Genomic DNA, 23,298 nt, shown 5'->3' with positions numbered 1-23,298 from the left:
TCACAATTACAAGACAGTGTAATTCCAACTGTAACTGCAGTATATATATATCCTCAAATCACTTTTTCTCACTATATTCACACCCAAGTAGAACAGACATCCATTCTAGGAGAGCCATGAAAAGACTGAAGAACATACAAAAGAAATACCAACTTAAAAGTTTAAAATATATTAGAAAAAACAAGAAGATCAATGAGCTCCCCTAAAATAACTGTTTGTTTGTATAGCAGCTTTCAACAAAAATGAAGGTCAATCTAGTTAAGGTGGCATAAAGATATATAAATAGATTGTTAATTATACCAGTTAGTCTTTTATTGAAAATCATCTTGTTTAACGGAGAAACAGAACACTTAAATTTCAAAGCTCTTTCACCAATACAATTTAAAATGTTTTTATCTTATCACATGCATAAAATATATTTTCGTAAAAACCTTGAAGCTACAGTTTTAGTTTATTTAATCTACAGGAAATCCTGGCTATATATAACCCATCTAGTTTTCACTATCAAAACAATCAGTCCTAAGAAAAAATGTGAAAATAGAATAAAAAAATGGAAACAAAGCTTTTGTACATAAAAAAGGGAGGGGGTTTGAGGAGAGTGGGATAAAATTAAATTTTTTTTAAAAAATCAATCAGTCCAATGGGTACCACTATGTGATAGAAAAAGTATGGCTTCATTTTTATTCTAAATACACAAATCAATAAAAAATTTTGCACCAATTATTTAACTTCTGAACTCTTCTGTGAGACAGACAGGTGGACACTCACAGAGTACACAGCCTGTCACAACCATCTCTTAGATGAAGTAAGGTACTTTTTTGGAAGTCTCCCTTAGGAGAGAGATTCTACAACAGCCAAGGGACAAAAGAAGAAAAGTCTCAAAAGATATCATCAGCTCCAACTTACTCCCACTACCCTACTCTACAGTATATGTGAACTGAGATCATACCAACTCAATCCTAAATAACAAACATTTTTCATTTCTGAATCATTTACTATTACATGTAACACTGCTGACCTCTTCCCTCTTTAGCCAACTGCATTTTCATGGAATGAAAAAATCAAACTGCATTTGTGAAATAAGTGTACAACATACTCTATACAAAATACTTGAGGATCCACTAGCCTGCTTGCAAAGTTAAGCTAGCATCCTGTGAGTTAGAAATGAAAGATACTAGAACTTCCTTTTGATTCAACTTCTACCAAAACCATTTATCTCTCACCTCAAAAACTTTCTATTGTTATAAGAGATACTAGAGACCAAAAGAAAAAAAAACACGAAGATATACAAACATAAAATACTAGCAAAAAAAAAAAAAATACTAGCAAGAGGAGCAGAAGTTTGAAGCTGGCATAGGTAATTCAGTGAGAAAGGGTCTCAAAATAAAAATATATAGAGCTGGGGATAAAGCTTAGTGCACCATGAGTTCAATGCCCAGTACTGGCACAGAAAAAAAAAGAATAATTCCCTAGCTGGTATGGTGGTGCATGCCTATAATCCCAGCACTTTAGAGACTGAGACAGGAGTATCACTGAGAGTTCGAGTCCAGCCTGGCTACATAGTGAGTTCATGGCCAGCCTGAACTACATAGCAAGACTCTGTCTCAAAAAGATAAGCACAGCCCTTTATCATATTAAAAGATATTCAACCTCAATCACAATTACACTGAGATACTATTTTTCATTTATCAGACTGGTACAAAATTTTAAATTTAAGAACATATTCTGCAGGCAAGGTTGTGAATATTCGACCATTCTTGTAGAGGCAGGGGTCTGTAGGCAGGGAAAGAATAAAATAAAGGCCTTAATAGGTTTTCTGGCTAGTGCTGACTAGGAGGAGTTAAAACCTTACTAGAAAAATTCCCCTGGGAGCAGTTTCAAGGATGAGGTACAAGGGGAAAAAAGCCAGAAAAAGAAAAACACCAAATGGCCTTGGGACTTGCACCAAAAGACCAGAGAAAAAGCTACAGGCAGAGCACAGAGAGCGAGCCAAACACACCAAGTCAGAAACCTGAGACAGCCATCCTTCCCTATCTCCTAAAGAATACCGGGGAGGCAGAAGGGAAAGGGGGCTGCCTAATTTTGGGGAAGGCTCCTACTCAGTATGTACTCACACCTGTGTACTAACATACACATACACACACACACACACACACACACACACACACACAAACACATATTTAGGGTCACTATATTACTATAACAGATATCCACACATTCCCTTACTAATTGTAATTCTAAGGATAAGTAAGGATAGTTAGGATAACTCTTATAACCATGGATAAGGCTCTTCTAGCCAACCAGCTATGCATCCCAGAGATAAGACCTTGTCAAAGACAAAAAAAAACCCACCAAAAGAAATGACATAGCCAAAGGTGCCTAGTTTAATTTGAAGAAAAGCCCAGGAAGCCAATTGGGTTATGGCAAGTTCAGGTAGGAGGAAGGGTCTCTGACTCCCTATAAAAGAGGCCAGGAACAAATGGCCCCTGGGTCCTCCATCTTTCTGGAGCCCCCTGCCCCAGTCCTTATTGGGCTGGGTAGCTATCTTTTTCTTTTCCTCTTTCCAAAACACATAGTGTCTTCCTTTCCTTAAACTTCGCTCCTTTAATTCATTACTGGTGCTGAATTTACGATCCTGGTGAGCTGCTCAGATAGTACAGCAGTGGTTCTCACCCCGAGACACCACATTCTTACACATCATCTAAGGAAATACAGGCTGGTACTACCCTTTTGAAGTAGAAACTGGCAGTATCTAATAAAACTTCAGTCTTTGGCTGAGCAATGTGTCATGTTTGGAATTTACCCTACAGTAGTTGGAGCTTCAGTTATATTGGAGAACAGAGGACCCGAGATAATTCACTGTGGCATCATCTGTAACTGCAAAATTCTGAAAACAATCTAAATATCTGTACATAGAGAATGGCTGATTAAACTATTGTACATCTACACAATGAGCACTATGCGGCTATAAAAGATATAAAGATAACTATAAAGTGACATGCAGTGGTTTCTAAAATACACTGATAAATTTTTTTAAAAGCAAGCTGCAAACAACTATCCAATTCTACAGAGAATGGACGCTATAATCTATAGCAGTGGTGGTAAACCTATGACACGTGTGCCACAGTGGGCTGCTTGCATCACTGAATGCTCTAAAAGGTTCACTATCACTGGTCTATAGTCTGGATATTGAATGTTAAAGACTTAGTTCCCATGGTGGCACTTGTGATAGGAGCTTAGAGGGAGGTGCTTAGGTCACTATGGGCATGCCCTTGAAGGGGACTGCAAGACCCTGGCCTCTTCTTCTCTTTCGCTTCCTAGCCATAAGGTGAAGTTAAGCAGTTTTGCTATGGCCAGCCTGAACTATATGGTGAGATCCTGTCTCTTGCCATGATGTGCTGCCTCACCACAGGCCAAAGCAACAGGGCCAATCAATCATGGAGTGATCATAGTGTGGAATCTCTATGAGCCAAAACATCCCTTTCCTCTTTATAATTTACTTATCTCGGGTATTTTGTTATACTAATGGAAAGCTAACACACTTACAATTCTTATAAGAAGGGGGAAAAAGGAAAATATACAAATATCTGTTCATATGCCTAAAAAGAAACAAGATAAACCAGAAAACTAAAGAGATTGGTTACTTACAAGGAGTCATAGGAACAGAATGAAAAGACAGAACTGAAGATGTTTTACAAAATATACAATTTTGTGTAGTTTTGACTCTTGGAACCATGTCAATTTTTGACATACTCAGAAAAATGAAAAATTAATACCCACAAAGGATGAGAATAAACACATACAGAAACAAATAAAACTAATTATGTTAAACATGAAAAATACACCAAAAGGGCTGACAGCGAAAGAAAATAATATTGATAACACTGGAACATAGGACTCTTTGGCTATATACACCAAAGTTAACATCAGTCTCAACTATACAAAAATATATTCTATTCAAGGGGTTTCCTCACAAAGGTTTGGAATAACAATTCCACAACTATTTTGTGCATATTACAGTAATTATGGATAATGAAAACCAAGCTTTCAGCCCAAAGGAAGGGCTTCCGGGTGGCCATTCCATCGCTCCCAGCCCAGAGGAAGGGCTTTGGGGCCGCCATTCCACCGCTCCCAGCCCAGAGGAATGGGCTTCCGGGCCACTGTTCCACTGCTCCCAGCTCAGAGGAAGGGCTTCCAGGCCACCTTTCCACTGCTGCCAGCCCAGAGGAAGGGGATTCTAGGCCACGGTTCCACCGCTCCCAGCTCAGAGGAGGTGAGCCACACAGTCACCAAAAGCAAACACACGCCCGTAGAAATGAGAAGACACATGAACAAGTCTCAAAATCAAACTTCCAGATCACCTACAGCAACTCCAAAAGGAAATGAGATGGAACAATCTGATACTCAACCACCTGTACTCCCTAAACTGGCAACAAAAGAGGATCTGGAAAATACAACATCAGAAATAATTTCTCAAATAACAACAGGGGTTGTGCCCATAGTGCAAGACATGATTGTAAAATCTAGAGAGGAGCTGAGGAACATGATGGAATCCCAATATAAGAGACAAATGGAATCCATAAAACAGATACAAACAGATTTCCAAGAGATCAAAAACTTCACTGAAAGCCTACACAGCAGAATGAGCCAATGTGGGGACAGAATTTCACATATAGAAGATAAGATTGCAATTAGTGACCAGGAAAAGAAAAATTGCTTCAAAATTATAAGGGAACATGAGAAATCAATCCAGCAGCTACTACACAATGCAAAGAAGAATAACATAAGACTCACTGGAGTCAATGACGAAACAGGACAGAGTGCAGATGACATAAAAAATCTGTTCACAGAAGTGATGGCAGAAAACTTCCCAAGCACGGGAAAAGAACTTGACATACAAATAAGTGAGACATATAGGACTCCAAATAGCCTTGATCAAAAAAATCTACATATAGGCATATAATTGTTAAGATTCCAGAAACTTAACAGAACAAAGTTCTCCAAGCAGTCAGAGAAAAGAAACAAATCACATACAAAGGAAAGCCCATCAGAATCACAGCAGACTTCTCAATGCAAACCATCAAGGCAAGAAGAGCTTGGAGTGACATATTCCAAGCCCTAAAGGAAAACAGCCTCCAACCCAGATTGATGTACCCTGAAAAACTATCTTTCAAAATTGATGGAGAAATAAGATACTTTCATGACAAAGAGCACCTTAGGAATTTCATGAATACAAAACCAGCATTCCAAAACATTTTAGACAATATCCTAGGAAAGGACAATGAGGATCACAATCCCAGGATGCACAGGAGAATGAATCTATTGGCTGTGACAAGAAATTAAATGTAAAGGGGGAGAATCCAAGAAAAAGAAAAAGTCACAACAAGGATAAGTCATTACAAATCAGTTATAACCACCAATGTTAATGGTCTCAACTCACCAATGAAAAGAAATAGACTGGCAGAATGGGTCAAGAAGCAAAATGTAACAACATGCTGCATACAAGAAACACACAATTCAAAAAGAAACTCACAGACTGAAAGTTGAAGGGTGGAAAACAATACTCCATGCGACGGGAACCTGAAAAAAAGCAGGAGTAGTTATCCTCTTTGCAGATCAAGTGAATTTCAAACCAACACTAATTAAGAGAGACAAAAAAGGACACTACATCCTTGTAAAGGGAACAATCCAAGAGGAACAGATAACAATCATAAATATATATGCACCAAATGCTAGTGCACCCAACTATAAAACAAATACTAACGGACATGAAAAGTCATATATGCACTAATACAATAGTCGTAGGGGACCTCAATACCCGACAGTTACAAATAGATAGATCAACTACACAAAAAATAAACAATGAAATACTAGAACTCAATCAAACTCTTGAACAAATGAACTTAACAGATGTTTACAGAGTCTTCCACCCCATAAAATCAGAATACACATTCTTCTCAGCTGCACACAGGTCGTTCTCCAAAGTAGACCACATACTCGTTCATAGAACATATTTATGTACGTACAAAGGAACTGCAGTTATCCCTTGTACATTATCCAAGCACAGTGCGATGAAATTGGAGATCCACAGCAAAAGAAATTCAAAAAATTTCATAAACACATGGAAATTGAACAGCACACTTCTGAATAACCAATGGGTCACAGAGGATATTAAAGAAGAAATCAGACAGTTACTTAAATTAAATGACAATGACAATACAACATATCAGAATCTATGGGATACAATGAAAGCAGTCTTACGAGGGAAATTCATAGCAGTGAATACTCATATTAGGAAAACAGAGCGAGCCCAATTAAACAACCTGATGCTGAACCTCAGGCTTCTAGAAAAAGAAGAGCAGGACAAACCCAAGGCTCATACAAGGGAGGAAATTATAAAGATCAGAGCAGAAATCAATGCAATGGAGACTAAGCAAACAATACAAAAAATGAAGCCAAGAGTTCGTTCTTAGAAAGAATAAACAAAATTGACAAACTCTTAGCCAACCTTATAAGAAGAAGGAAAGAAAAGGCCCAAATCCATGCAATTAGGAATGAAAAAGGTGAAATTATAACCGACCGAGCAGAAATCAAGAGGATCATCAATACCTACTTCAAGAACCTATACTCCAAGGGCTGGGGATTTAGCTCAGGGGTTTCGCCGCCTGCTGTGCAAGCGCAAGGACCTGAGTTCAATCCCCAATACCCAAAAAAAAAAAAATTGCTTAAAAAAAAAAAAAGAACCTATACTCCAATAAGATGGAAAACACAGAAGGACAGATTCCTAGATACATATGAATTACCAAAGTTGAACAAAGAAGACCTAAAACTTCTAAACAACCCAGTATCACTCAATGAAATTGAAAACGTAATTAAAAATTTACCAACTAAGAAAACCCCAGGTCCTGATGGCTTCACTGCTGAATTCTACAAGACATTTAGAGAGGAACTACTGCAACTACTGTTTAAACTCTTCAATGAAATTGAAAGGGAAGCAATACTCCCAAATTCATTCCTGGAAGCAAGCATCACCTTTGATCCCCAAAGCAGAGAAAGACCCAACCGAAAAAGAGAACTATAGGCCAATCGCACTAATGAACATAGATGCAAAAATCCTTAATAAGAATCTGGCAAATAGAATACAGAAGATCATCAAGTGGATCATACACCCTGAACAAGAGGGATTTATCCCAGGGATGCAAGGATGGTTCAACATACACAAATCAATCAATGTAATACCAATGCAATATCAATAGAGCCAAGGACAAAAACCATGTGATCATCTCCATAGATGCAGAACAAGCATTGGACAAAATCCAACAAGCATTTATGATAAAAACCCTACAAAAAATTGGAATAGATGGTATCTACCTCAATCTGACAAAAGCCATTTATGAAAAACCAACAGCCAATATCATACTAAATGGTCAAAAACTGAAATCCTTCACACTAAAACCAGGAACAAGACAAGGATGTCCACTATCACTACTCTTGTTCAATATAGTTTTGGAAACATTAGCCACCACAATTACAAAAGAGAAAGAAATAAAAGGAATAAAAATAGGAAATGAAGAAGTCAAATCGTCATTATTTGCAGATGACATGATACTGTATATAGAAGACCCCAAGAACTCCACCAAAAGTCTTCTAGACTTAATAACCAAATTCAGTAAAGTAGCTGGATACAAGGTCAACACACAAAAATCAATAGCTTTCCTCTACATCAATGACAGACTCACTGAGACAGAAATAGGACAAACAATTCCATTCACAATAGCATCCAAAAATCTGAAGTACCTAGGAACCAACCTAACTAAAGAAATCAAAGACTTCTCTGAAAAATCAAAGACTTTCTCTGAAAAGATTGAAGATGATATCAGAAAATGGAAAGACATCTGGTCCTGGGTAGGAAGGATCAATATAGTGAAAATGGCATACTTCCAAAACTGCTATATAGGTTCAATGCAATCCCAATTGAAATTCCAGCAGCATACTTCACGGACCTTGAGAAAACAATCCAAAACTTCATTTGGAACAAGAGGAGACCCAGAAGAGCAAAAGCAATTCTAGGTAACAGAGATATGGCAGGGGGTATCACAACCCCCAACTTGAAGCTATACTACAAAGCTACTGTGATAAAAACAGCATGATACTGGCAAAGAAACAGACCTGAGGACCAGTGGAACAGATTAGAAGATCCGGAAATAACTCTAGATATACTCAGCCATCTCATCTTTGACAAAGGAGCCAAACACCCTCACTGGAGGAAAGATAGCCTCTTTAATAAATGGTGCTGGAAAAATTGGGTTTCAACTTGCCAAAGATTAAAACTAGACCTATATCTCTCACCATGCACTAATCTAAAGTCAAAATGGATTAAAGATCTAAATATTAAAATAGAAACGCTGAACCGGATGGAACAGAGGTTGAGTAGAACTCTTGAAGACACTGGTCTAGGAAAAGATTTTATAAACAAAACCTCAGTCACCCATGAACTAGCATGGGGATCTCTTCTTATTGAAAAGCTTCTGCACAGCAAGAGAAACCACCAACAGTGTGAAAAGACAACCCACAATGTGGGAAAAAATCTTCACCTGCTGTTCCTCAGACCAAGGCCTACTATCTCGAATCTATAAAGAACTTAAAAAGATCAGACCTCCCAAATTTAAAGACCCAATAGAAAAATGGGCATCTGAAATGAACAGACATTTCTCACACAAAGAAGTAGAAATAGCAAATAAACATATGAAAAAATGTTCGACATCACTGGTCATTTGAGTGATGCAAATGAAAAAAACACTGAGATTCTACCTCACTCCAAAAAGAATGGCTGCTATCATAAAATCAACTGATAACAAATGCTGGCGGGGCTGTGGGGAAAGAGGAACCCTGCTCCACTGCTGGTAGGAGTGTAGACTGGTGCAACCACTGTGGAAATCAGTATGGAGATACCTCAAAGAACTAGGACTGGAAATCTCATTTGACCCTGCTATTCCCCTGCTGAGTATCTTCCTCAAAAAATTAAAAGAATCATACCACAGTGATATATGTGCACCCATGTTCATAGCAGCACAATTCGTAATAGCTAAAACTTGGAACCACCCCAAATACCCATCAGCTGGAGACTGGATAAAGAAAATGTGTTTTTTTAATAAAATGAGTACTACTCAGCCATAAAAAATGAGAAATTAGAGACATTTATAGCTAAATGGATGCACATTGAGGTCATACTCTTTAAGTGAAATAAATAGGACACATATGTGTAAATACCGAATAGTTTCTCTAGTGTGAGAAACTGAAAGTGTAAATAAGGACTAAAAATAGAATAGATAATGTGAAATAGGAAGAAAAGGGGCAAAGGGGAAGGGGAAGTCAGAGGGGTAAGAGTAGGGGAAAGAAAAGAAGGGAATGGAATTAATACGAGAAAATGGAAAAATGGAAACAAAGTCTTTGTAAATAGGGAGGCCAGAAGAAGGGGGAAAAAGAGAGATTATGTAAAGGTGCAAATTTCCAATGAGGAATGTCATTATATTGTATACCTAAAATGTATCAATTATTAAAATGAATAATTGATAATGTGAAATAGGAAGAAAAGGTCCAAAGGGATAGGGGAAGTGGGAGGGGTAGGGGAAAGGAAGGGAAAGGAAAAAGTATGAGAAATGGAAAGAAAGTCTTTGTAAATAGGGAAGGGTGGAGGGGCTGAAGGGAGGGCTGGGAATGGGGAAAAAATAAGAACCAAGATACATCATGTAAAGGTACAAGTTCCCAATGAGAAATGTAAATGTACTGTATACTTAAAAGGTACCAAAATAAAAGAATTTAAGGAAAAAAAAAAAAAGAAAACAAAGCATTTCACTGTTAGAGAGAGGAACTACAAATAAGAAAGGAGATTAACTTGGACTCTGGAAGTTTTCAACTCATAATCTGTATGAAGATACATACAGAAATAAATATAAATGTACATATGTAATGTGTATACTCACACGCACACGCACACAGATACACACATACACACACCCTAGGTATCTTTTGAGAGGACTAGGAACAATGACAGTACAGTACTGAGGCCTTCTTTGCCAAAAAATTAGTTTCTAACTACCACTCTTAGCTGGGTGTGGTGGCACAACCCTGTAAATCCCAGCACTCGAGAGGTGGAAGCAGAAGGGTCCCTACAAATTCAAGTCCAGCCTGGACTACATGGCGAGACCCAGGCTCAATCACTCACTCAATCAATCAATACCACTCTTAGAAAACCAGTTGATTTCAGTGCTGGAGTAAGAAAAACAAGTAATATACACATCAACTGTTATCATTTTTACGTATCTATTTTTAAAATATCTATCAACAACATCCTTAATGCCTATTAATTCTTAATACCTATTAATACTTAATAATTAATTCTTAACTGTTAATACTTAACAGATTCTGAATTTACTGAACCAAAAATTATATAATTTTAACATTCTGAAAAATAAGCATTTCACTGATCCTTCAAAAATCCTAACTACAGCGAGGGCAGACAACAGGGTTAAAAGATCCAAATTATCTGTCCATACCCTATAACAGTATCCATCTTTGTGTAACTCCTCCAAGCCTATAATGCAAGCTTTTTTTTTAATCTCCATGTTATTTGAATTTTGTCTCATTTATTAATATTCATTTTTCAAAGCTAGTTCTTTAAGCAAATTCAAACTAATGTCAACAAACAAACACATGTTAAACATACTATTTAACTACTGGAATTAATATACCAAATATTAATATTAAAAACAGTAACTGCTGGGCCGGGGATTTAGCTCAGTGGTTCTGGCACCTGCCTCACAAGCGCAAGGTCCTGAGTTCAATCCCCTGTAGCAAAAAAAAAAAAAAAAGAAAACCAGTAACTGCTAAAGAAAAATATCAATACCACGGAAGTAGTTGATAGTATTATCTCTATGTGAGAAAATTAATATTCCTTTTTATTTTCCTTTTTTGTTTGTATTTTCTGAGCTTTTTTAAATTAACCTATCCCACCCATGAAATACACCCCAAAAAGCTACAAAATATTAAAGTGAAAAACTGTTTCCAAAAATGACAATTGAAATGAAAATATTTTATATATTTACAAGAAAAAAAATCAAATACAACCAAGTACTCCAATATACTAGAAAACATATCACATTGAAATTCACGTAATACTGAAATTAAGATGAATCTGTCCCACTTTGTGTCTCCATACTCCATATGTACCTTTAAGGGTCATAAACGTAGATAAAGAATAATATGAAGGTTATAACTGCCTCTTTGACACTTAAAAACTTCATAAAAATGAAGCACAACCTATATTATCCTCAAACCTATATTATAAAATAGATACATGTACTACAAATTATTCTACATTTCATTATGAAAATTGTATAAAATTTATATTACATTAATAACTGTTGATATAATGACTATTTTAAAACTTAGGCATATGGGCCGGGGATTTAACTCAGTGGTTCCAGTGCCTGCCTAGCAAGTGCAAGGTCCCGAGTTCGATCCCTGGTATCAAAAAAAGCTTAGGTATATGAAGTTTGAATCTAAGAATACAAAAACATTAATACCACATAAAATTACAAAAAAAAAAAAGTGTTAGTAAAAATTAAGAGAAAAAGAAGGCAAAAAAGAAGGAACAAGATATATTGTGAACAGGTACAAATTTCCTATGATGAATGTTATTATGTATATTTTAAATGTAACAATAAAAAAATAAAGTAAGAGAAAAACGAAAACAATGTAAACAAAATACAGAATGAATCAGGGAGTGTCGGTCATTTTTAGATTATAAACTAACAATGTATCTACTAACTTTAAACATGTACCATGACCATTAAAGACAAGATAGTAGGCAGTAGCAAAAACTGTATTAACAGAAAATGTTTCCAAACTTAACATACTTAACATCTAGTACAGATTTCTGTCAAACTCTAGAACCAAAAACTTACAATGATAAAGAACTACATTACTATATTAGCTTAGAATACAAAACAAAAACTATGCAATTTTTTGAAAGATGCTTCTTTCACTGTTTAAGTCTGAAATTCTTATGCCCAAGAGTGCAAATTCTCCCTCACAACGTGCAATATTCTTCAAGCATTATGATTACTTGTATAAATTGTTTTTAGAGTCTCACTCACCGAGTACCATCTGCTTTCCAGCTTACTTTATATGGGTTCTGCTCTAAAAGTTTAATATTTTGCTTGTCCATTGAAACAGGCTGTGCTCCAGGAAATCCAGACCTTAAAACATAACATTTTATTACTATTATGGTTGATATCCATAGAAAGCAATACATATCTTAAACCAATCTCCAATGAGTCATGCATTTATCAGTGTTCTCCTTGTTGTGACATTAATTTCAACTGGAATAATGTCAGCTTTCACAAAAATGTCAACAGAAGACATGTCACTGACATTTTAGAACATAAGCTTACAGAGTTCTAACATGCCACAGCTATACTTTAATTGTTGGACTAATTTAAAAACATCATTATGCCCACAGTAAGTAGTAAAGCAGGTATGTTTACAAGTCTTTAACATCAGGAAAAAGTTTAAATCTTGGCTTAATTATCTTACATTATTCTAGACCCCATATTTTTCCATGACATAATTGTACAAAGCTGGCAAATTTCTATTCCAAACATGCCCAGAAGCGACAAAAAAGAAGAAATGTAGGTTAACGTTAAGGTACATTGGCAAGGGTGTGATACAACATTATGGCCAATATTTTTTTTCATTATGGCCAATATTATTTCTTCATTATTTTTATCTTCTAGTTAAAATTTTTTTTAGCTAATTTCTAATTTCTAATTTTCTAGCTAAGTTCTCTATTAGGAATTTGTACATGGAAACGTTAACAAATAATTTATTCCTGATTCCTTGTATTTGAGCTATAATTTTCTGAACAGACCAAGACCTGAAAGCAACAGATCAGACCAACAAACTCTCTCCCACATCCTTTCCCATGAAATGTCATCTAAGTATTTTCAAGACATGGTAGGGAACAGAATATATTTAAAGCTGACTTTCCCAGGCTCTAGATTATAGAAACACTAGAAAATAAGGCAAATTCAAGTTTCACCTCTTCTTCCTGAATAAATTGTTAAGACCAGCCCAAACATTAATCAGCAGCAGTAGAAACAAAGACATAAAATAAATATTAGATAGTGACAATGGTAATTTTGTATTGCTTTAGAAAACTGTGAGTCATCTAATTTTGACTCAACTGATTATTACACAGATTATCTTGAAAAAATCTGACATCTTTTTAAGCACTCTATATAAACATATAAACTTTAAGAACCAAAGAAGCTATGTGAATGTCTGCACTAATTTTAAGTTTTGCAGAGTAATAATGTTTTATTTAAAACTTTAAAATCTTTATTACCCTTCCCAGCCACAGAACTGATGACACTTCTGCTGTACTTCTCCTAACTTTGGTTGCGTTGTTACTTGAGTAACACCTTTCACAGTTATACCTTCCAAGAAAATAGCACCCTTTAAAAAAAGGAAAAGAAAAACACTTTATTATAGGTCAAATCCCTTTACAAAGAAGAGATAAACTGGTTTAGTTCCATAAATCTGAGTGAATCAATATATGAAACCGAAATGATCTGTCCCAAGAAGCTTTATAAACTCCCCTGGAATTATACACTAGTTTTCCTTAATCCAGAATATTATTTGACAATGTACATACACAGCCTAGTACAGTATCTGCATCATGTTGTCAAAGTCCTCTACTGGCAATGTTCAGTAGTCATAAAGTACTGTAACTATAATTTATCTACCACTACTGAGAGCCAAGCAGGATATCTGCACTTCACATTGTCTCTAATCCTTGCAACAACTATGAAAAGTAGACTGTGTTATATTTACTTCACATATGAATAAATGAAGCGCAAAGATTTTATTTATTCAAGGGATAAATGGCAAAATTTGACCCCAGGTCAGTATTTATACCATTCACCAGTTGGAGGCAGGAAAAGTTGTGTCATTGGCAGAGTACAGGATTTAAGGGGAAACATAACCAAAGTCTACTCCCTTGTAAACTATAAGAGTGAGTATACCAGTGGGCAAAGTGGCTAAGCCACAGTCACTGGACATATCAACATAAACAGCATTACACATTACTGAGTTTTTAATTTAAATTCTTTAGCTCAGAATTACATAAAGTGTTTTATTTCACAGCAAGCACATTTTTGAAATATTACAGAGCACTGAAACAGATGGAGAATTTATATATCAAACAACACTTCTGGAAATTTTAAAGACTAAAACAATAGTCTCAATTTACACCCTAATTACTTTCAGACCCCAAAAAGGGCTGGTATCAGTCTCAAGAAAAATCTATAAAACAATTCTAGCTGTTAATGTAATTAAAGTATTAAAAACATGGTCTATAATCTTCAAACATCAGCCTTCAGGGAAAGACTTGGCAACTCGAGCCATGTGGAAGAGAGAAAAACAAGAACATTTAATATGTAGTCCACATACATCCTTGTCATCTCTAGGAGAGTCCCTAAGTCCTTCCAGACAACAGTGGTCCACCTTTCTGCCCCTAATTGTAAGCCATACTTAACTCAGTAATGTCATGTCTTTAAAAGATAAATAAAGTATCTTAAAAATATAAGGGGTCAAGCACTGTATAGTTATAAACCTGAAGAGAACTGCCAGAATTAACTATAAGAAATCCATTACTTCAAATCATAATTACATCAAAACAAGAAGTTATTTGACAAATGAAGACCCAAATCAAAATGACTCCATTATGGCAAAAGATGTTTGTTACATAAAATTAACTGCCTCACCTTTATTAACAATCTTCAACCCCAAATGGAAAGAAAATGTAAATGAAAGTTTTATTATAAATTATCTACCAGTTAATTACATGCCTCTAGGCTTCTCGTTCCTGTCACCATATGTCAACTACTGTTGACATCACCCATGATTCAACCATCTAGTCACCTTTCCTCTTTGATGCTTTTGTCCTCACCGCTTTTGGGCCTAGATCTTTGCTTTATTTAATCACTGATCATCTTCCCAAAAAGTTCTAATGTAAACCTTGGAATCCTTTTCTCATAAATAACTATCCCCTTTTTTGCTGAATGCTTGACTGTATCTTAACCAAAAGCTAGCTCTCCCCAAGGAGACCATTTCTTTCTTCAAGCTACTTTCTCCCACTGCCCATTAGGGTAGTATGAAGTACTCTCCTAAATCCTCCCCACTTTCCTAAGCTCTTTTAAAAGGTCTTTTTCCACTTAGGCTAGCTCTATTCTACTATATCACTCAGGTGTGGTAACACAGACATTCGCTGTGGTCAGTGACATAATAACTCTTAAGAGCTACACTCTCAACCTAAACATGGGGCACTAACAGCTGTGTTACATGACATTACAAGATAACATCCCACTCCAGCCAATGTTGATGAGAGTATGGATGAACCCCTAACTCAATATGGACCCATTCTCTCTCCTGGTAATCTGGAAATGGAATTCAGAGTCAAGTAGAGTATTTAAGTCTCTGCTAAAATTATAACATTACAGGTTAAAAAGCTTTCAGACAGTTATAATCTCCCAGACGAATAAGCAATCAGAAAGAACTAGTCTTGAGATACAGTAAAGATACTGATACAAACAAAAGGAGAGAAGCAGAGATTATTTTTTAAAAATTAAGAAGAAATAATAGCAACTAGGTTCTAGGTAATTTTCTAGGTCCAGGCTCTAGTACTGTCCTGAAGTCTGACTACATTCCTGTGCTTGAGCTCCACCCATTTACTCCTGAAAAATTCTTATATTACTTAAGTAGTCTGAGTTAGTCTCTACTTCCAACCAGAGTCTAAACTAATAAAACCCTCTATCCATCAAATATTAAAGGATACTGCCCCATATTCATCAACAGCAATCAGTTTTTCTCATCATTCTAACTACTATCAATATTGTTATTGGTAACATCAACATCCATTGAGATAGCTTGACCCATCAAACAAGCTAGACTTCACAGTTCAGTAAAGTCATTTTCAATGCCCTTTTTGACCAACTCGAACAACCTGTTCCAAGGCCATACTACCATCATTCTAGACTACCCCTACATTTTGTTTCAATTCATATCACACTGAATCCCCACTACCCTCCAAAACCAACATCATATTCTTTGACCTCTTAATATTAGATAGCTTAATTATTTTACTCTCACTATGTCTATTTTCAATTTTACCAAGTCCCTTCATTCCTTCCTTTTCATAATGTAACAATTTCCTCATGCTGACATCACATACTATTCAGCCTAGATCCTATGCCTGATCACTTAAATTTTCCCCCCAATACCCTCAGTACCTCTTACCATCTTGTTCTTGCATCATACTCATACTAAATATCCAAACCATGAATAATGAGTCTTCCCTACTCACACATATAGGCAGCTGAAACTTACAGGGGAGGGGAGGGATAGCATCATCAGTGCTGAGAATGATTATTTCCCTTCTCTTGCTGAAAACTTATTTCTGCAACTGCTCTTGACCTCCTTTCCATTTTCTCCTCAGAGGTTTTTCTATCATATATTTCCCAACCTTTGCTTTCAACTTCACTGATTACACAAGCTTCTTACCCACAACTAATAAAATGGTTGGTTTTATATTGCATTAAAAAGCTTTTTCTATGGTCTACAACAAGCAGTCACATTTATTCTCCCTCACTGAAAATCTAATGAACTTCCCTGGGCAGAAATATCACACACATGTTGCTGCAGGAAGATTGACAAAAATCCTCATGAGGGGAGAGCATAAGAAAGCCTGCACATGGGCTCTTCCAGACTCCACCAGCCTTATAACTCAGCTGCAGAATCTTAGTACTTCTTTGTAATAAACAGGAGCTATTTAGTACAACTGTTAACCAACCTTCAGTACTTCTAGCAAATCTTCTAACATGGGGGTGGCACTAAGAATCCTTAACGTAACTGTTTCTACTTTATTACCCTCAATTAGTGTGCGTGTGTGTGTGTGTGTGTGTGTGTGTGTGTGTGTGTGACTAGAGTTTTAACCTGGGATGTTGTAAATGGTAGGCAAGTGTTCTGCCCTGAGTAACTACCCCAGTCTTTTTATTCTGAGACAAAGTCTGGCTAAATTGACTAGCTTCCTGCCTCAGCTTACCAAATAGCTAAGATTACAGGCATGCAACTACACACTTACCTTAGCTTCTTTTTCTTTTCCTCTTTTTTCCTACATTTTTTATTAGCATATATTCATTATAGATTAATGGATTTCATTTTGGCAGACCTGTTTTGTTTGACAAAGGGTCTCACTGTGAAGTTCAGGCTGGCCTTGAACTCACAATGTAGCCTAAACTGACCTCAAACTCATGGTGATCCTCCTGCCTTGCCTCCCAAGAGCTGGGATTACACGCACCACCACACTTGGCTTTCATTTTGGCAGATTTTGTACATACACACAACATACCTTAATCTTTTCCCACCCCCCAACATCCCCTTGCCCCACCCTCCCCTGCAGTTTCACATGTGGACAGTGTGTTTTGATCATATTTATGCCCCTCATTAATCGCCTTTACACCCTTCCCCCTTCTTCCCTTCCTCTTGTCCAATAATTGACTCCCTTCAACTTTCTTGCCATCTTTTATAGATTCCACATATTAGGGAAAGCATGTGATATTTGTCCTTCTAAGTCTAGTTTACCTTACTCAGCATGATGATCTCCAGATTCCTTCATTTTTCTACAAATGATAAAATTTCATTCTTTTTATGACTGAATAATACTCCAGTGTATATACATACTACATTTTCTTTATCCATTCATCTGTTGAAGGGCACATAGGCTGGTTCCGTATCTTAGCTATTGTTTATTGTGCTACAATAAACATGAGTGTAGAGGTATCCCTATGGTATGCTGACTTTTTTTTTTTTTAATTCCTTCGGGCATATACCAAGGAGTTATGGCTGAGTCAAACAGTAGTTCCATTTTTAGTTTTTTGAGAAACCTCCATATTGATATCTATAGTAGCTATTCTAATTTAGATTCTCACCAGCAGTGTAGAAGGGTTTCTTTTTCCCCCTGCATCATTGCCAAAATTACTGTTTTCTGTATTCCTGATGATAGCCGTTCTGACTGGAGTGAGAAGGAATCTCAATGTAGCTTTGATTTGCAATGCCCTAATGGCTAAAGATGTTAAACATCTTTTCATAAACTTCTTGGCCATTTGTACTTCTCCTTCTGAGAAGTATCTGTTCAGTTTGTTTACTCATCTATTGGTTGGGCTGTTTGACTATGGTGATACTTTTTTGAGTTCTTTATATATTTTTAGATACTAATCTTCTATTGGAAGTGTAGCTGGCAAAGATTCTATAGGTTCTGACCCAGGCCAAAGCACCACAGAAAATAAACCCTAGATACTTTCTATTCTTATTTTCTCTCTCTGTGAAACATCATACTGTTAATTTACTCACTATATTTTAATTCTAAACTGTTTTCATATTTTACATATTGTGTTGCATCCTTGAAGAATTCCTTTAAAGACAGGGTCTCGCTGTGTAGTTCAGGTTGACCTCAAACTCATGGCAATTCTGATTCAGCCTCCCGAATGCTGGGGTTGCAGCCATGTGCCACCATGCCTGGCTTCCTTAAAGAATTTCTTAGCTAGATCCTTCAGCATAATCATTTCTTTGGTTAACTTCACTTTGCTATTCAACCTACTTACTGAGTGTTTGGGATTTTTTTTTTTAATCTTGACTATCATTTCCAAGGTCTCTGTCTGGTTCTTCTTAACAGCTTGCCACTATGGTATAGACCGATAGCCTCTCTGATCTTCTAAAGAAATATTGTTTGCCTTTTCAACTGTTTCCTAATTCCTAGCTACTCAGGAGGCTAAGGCAGGAAGAACACATAAGCCCAGGAGTTCAAGCCCAACCTAGACAACATAACAAGACCTTGACTCCAAAAAAAAAAAATATTCAAGTAATGAATGAAGGTGTAGAAAAATACATTTATGTTGGGGTAGAGATAAGTGAATACATATTTAAATGCATGGAAAAACTAACATAGAAGAATAACCAAAAAGCAGAGAGCAATTGGAATGGGAGTAAGTAGATGCTTTCATTTTAATTCTATATACTCAAGATTTTCAGATTTTTATTTTCAAAGAAAAATTACCTTTATATCATTTGTATATATTTTAAATTAAATATATAGGTTTTGCTTTCATATTTATTTAATATAATTGTATTGCTTCAATAAGTTAAAAAATTTAGTAACTCTAGTATTTATTAATTATGTTTTGAAAAGAGGGGGAATCTATGAAAATACTACATGAAGGCTTTAGAATTTTTTTTTTATAACTCTGCCTTTGGAAGTACAAGCACAAATACAGTATTCTCAAAAATTACTATCTCTTCAACTGTCAATAAACAACCCTAATTGTTTTCTCTAAAATGGAAGAAACATTTTTGCTTTTGGCAATGGCAAGCTAGAGTATTTACACTAATTGTATACCACATGAAAAGCTGGACAAAATGTAGAATAAAGCACCCACTGAAGATATCAAGAAATTAGAAAAGTAGTAAGGACTTGAAGAGCCAAAAACTCAGAGGAAAGAAAATTCCAGACAGGTATTTTTTTCCAGAGGTACTATTTCAAAAATATTAGGTAAAGCAAACAAAAAATAAACATATGAGACAATCTAAAAAGCTCTAGAAATAAGAATAAACCAAAAACAGATCAGCTACCCCCAAACTAAAGACCAGAGTCTAAACAGTTCAATTCCTGATTTAGTCATGTTCTGCTCAAATCCTGTGTAGGAACAAAAGTAAATCCTCTCTGAAGGAAGACAACATGATCAGAGCCTCAGATTATTCCCATTTTTCATAAATGTCTAATAATTCAACCAAAATACTCAAGTATAAAAAAACTACAAATGACACAAAATCAAAAAGAAATTTAAAAAAACTAAAAAAGGTTAATCAGATATCCACATTAGTTATCTAACACACACCTTAAAATGAAATAAAAATGTTGAAGAACTTAGAACCAGGCATGGTAGCACATGTCTATAATCCCAGCTCTTAGGAGGCTGGGACAGAAGGATCAAGCCCAGTCTAAGCAACTTAGTGAGTTCCTGTCTCAAAATAAAAAATAAAAAAGTTCTGGAGATGTACCTCAGTGTTAAGGCCCTGGGTTCAATCCCCAGAACCTCCCAACCCCAAATCAAGAACTTAAATAACAAGATGAAGAATTTCAGCAGAAAACTGAACATCATTTTTTAAAAAATCAAATGGAAACTTCAGAAGTAAAAGTAAAATTAAGTATTCAGTGGGTAAGTTTTAACAGCAGCTCAGACAAAGCAAATGAGGACATTAGTAAACTTAAAGGTAGGCAGAAGAAAATATTTAAACTGAAAAATGAAGAAACAAAAAGATGGAAAACATAAAGAACTTAAGACATGGTTTAAGAAAAAAAGGTTTATTGCATTAAATGGAGTTCCAAGAGAATAAAAAATTTAAATCAATACTTGAAAAGGCAAGAACCAAGAATTGTCCAATTAAAAAAAAAAAATCCAAAGATTTTTAAATCCTACAAACATCAAGCTGGATGAATACAAAAAAAAAAAAAAAATCACAAGTAGAAACATCATGGTAAAGCTGTTGAAAATCAAAAACAAAAAGAAACCTTCAAAGAAGAAATATGACTGCTGATTTCTCAACAGAAATGCACTATGGAATGGTATCTTCAAAGTGCTAAGAAAAAAATAACTGCCAAGCACTCAGATTTTCATACTCAAAGAGTCTCCAAATGATATCAATAAAAAGATCTTTTCACACAAATACTAAGTGAAGGTGTCATCACAGACCCACATTAAAGAAATACCAAGGGAACTCTTCAGTTAGATGAAAAACTATCCCCAGATGGAAACACAATTTTCATTAAAAAATGAAGAGTACCAGAAAAAAAAACTTGGTTATATACTGTAAAAAATAATAATCTCTGATGAGCTTCATAATATATACAGAATTAAAATATACAATACCAAAAAAGGGAGGAAGAGGTAAACAAAACCAAAGCTTTTAAGACTTTTGTATTGTCTAAAAAGTGGTAAAAGTACGAATATATACTAGCCTTTAGTAAGTCAAAAGGCATACACTGACTTGTTGGGCAATTCTTTAAAAAATGAATAAAGGAATATGTAATCAACAACACTAAAATGATAGAATAAAAATAACCCTTTTTAAAGAAAGGAAGATAAAAAGAAACCATAAGAGGAACAGGAAAAAAAAAAGACAATTTAGGCCAGGGATGGTGGTACATGTCCAGAATGCCAGTACTCTTAGAGACTGAGGCAAAAGGACTGAAAGGTTGAGCCAAATTTGGACAATTAGCTAACTAGTGTGACCCAGTCTCAAAATAAAAAATAATGAAGAGAAAGGGATGTAGCTCACTGTGTAGGCCCTAGGTTCAATTCCCCCCACCTCAAAAAAAGTCTAGATCTGATTTTATCAGCATACTAAAAGTATATGGACTAAATAACAGTGCAAAAGCTGCTTATTATATAACAGAACCCAGCAACATGACACAAGATATACACTGTTTTAAAAACTCTGAAGGTTGAAAGGATAAGAAATAGTCCATGTAAATGCAGTCCAAAAGAAAGTTTGCACAACCATATTAGTATTAGATATTTCATAATGATAAAAACACTATGAAGATAAAACAATCATATCTGAATATATATGGGGGAAGAACAGGAGCACGAGAGACAGTATGCCCATGTCAGCACTCTATGACCCTGAGTCAAGAGGACTGATATGACATATATATTTACATGTATATGAATCAGATATAGATGTACATTTGTATGTACCAAGTAATATCAATTCAAAATATAAAAAGCAAAACCTGACAGAATTTAACAGCATTTAACAATATAAAATGGATGTTATTTTTTAAGGCCCTTTCTAATGACAAGGGAAAAAGCCCTTTAAATTTATACCATTTTGTAAACTAATAACTCTTTGTTTTAAACTTTCGTAGAATCAAATATTACATAATTCAAAATATGTTTGGCATATGGTTGTGATTAATGTTAGTTTTTAAAAACATAACTGAAGCCCACTGTGGTCATGCACACCTATAATCCCAGCATACCAAAGGCTGAGGCAGAAGGACTACCAAATTCAAGGCCAGCCTGGGCTACACTGTGAGAACTTGCCTCAAAAAATCTGAATTCTCATATAAAAATTATATCATATGAGGATAATCATATCTATATTTTAAGCTAAACTATTCATTCAATTTTCCTTAGAATGTGATTACTTTTATAGCTATGATTTAGTATTTTTAATATCTATATCCAAAAACCAGTAGAGTAAGTTAAACTAAAAGAATAAATTATTCTTGGAATTATTTCTATATTTCAAAGCAATTTACACTTTCTAGTGGCTTTATGGTCTTTAAGATTAAAAATGTATAAATACAATTTTTAAAAATGTTTTCCCAATAAGGAACTTTAAAATAATTGTTAAATGATTTATATAAAGTAATCAAGGCATTTTCACCCTTGCCTATGAACCACTGCCTACTAACAAATGACTTAAGTAGTCACTGCTCAACCTTTATAGTATAACCTTAATTACTAAGTTCATTAACAATTTCCTCTATACTTGCCCTCAATTCTCCCTTTGCCCTACTACAGTGTATGTACAAATATAAGCAGTATTTCTCAACATTTCCTCTTATCTCCCCATGAAAAGGAGTAACTCCTACTATTTTTGGTAGGTTTTATTTCCAGAAGATTAATAAAGGTTAGCTAGAAAGAAAATGAGACTTCTCAGTTCAACTTAGAGAAAGTATGAAAATACCACCCATAAGGGCTGGGGATTTAGTTCAGTGGTGCACGTGTCTGCCTGGCAAGCACAAGGTCCTGAGAGTTCGATCCCGGTACCAAAAAAAAAAAGAAAAAGAAAATACCACCCATGGAAAAGAGAGTCATATCTATATGTAAACTCCCTTTAATTGTGTGACAATTTGTAAAGTATTAGTAAAATTCTCACTAGACATTTATTTAGACTCTCAAAATAGTTGGTAAAGAAATAATAAATTCTCAATCCAATATCTAAGAATTCTTAGCTGAGTGTGGTGGTACACACAAGTAATCCCAGCACTCGGGACTGACAAAACAGGATCATGAGTTCAAGCCAGCCTGGGTTCAAGCCAGTCATGGTGGAGAGACTCTGTCTCAAGAGTTCTTCTGTTTATCCAGCAAAACAAAACTAGGATGACTTTCA

At 35.4% G+C, this 23,298-nt stretch overlaps 1 protein-coding gene across 4 annotated transcripts in view; it reads right to left on the bottom strand.

Annotated features, from left to right (window-relative positions):
• Positions 1-23,298, bottom strand: part of Rngtt (RNA guanylyltransferase and 5'-phosphatase) — a 314,302-nt gene that overhangs the window by 246,822 nt on the left and 44,182 nt on the right. For all 4 annotated transcript variants that reach the window (XM_013077976.2, XM_021240735.2, XM_021240736.2 and 1 more), the window contains exons 7-8: positions 13,409-13,518; positions 12,159-12,260 (exon numbers count right to left, since the gene is read on the bottom strand). In XM_013077976.2, the coding sequence (XP_012933430.1) occupies positions 12,159-12,260; positions 13,409-13,518 (212 nt within the window). The remainder of the gene's footprint in view (positions 1-12,158; positions 12,261-13,408; positions 13,519-23,298) is intronic.

The sequence above is a fragment of the Heterocephalus glaber genome, unplaced genomic scaffold (genome assembly GCF_053883595.1).
Source record: "Heterocephalus glaber isolate CG9 unplaced genomic scaffold, H.glaber_assembly_v1.0 deba00001523, whole genome shotgun sequence".
Lineage (NCBI taxonomy): Eukaryota > Metazoa > Chordata > Mammalia > Rodentia > Bathyergidae > Heterocephalus > Heterocephalus glaber.
The sequence above is the reverse complement of the archived record's forward strand: the minus strand, read 5'-3'. Positions and strand labels throughout refer to the sequence as shown.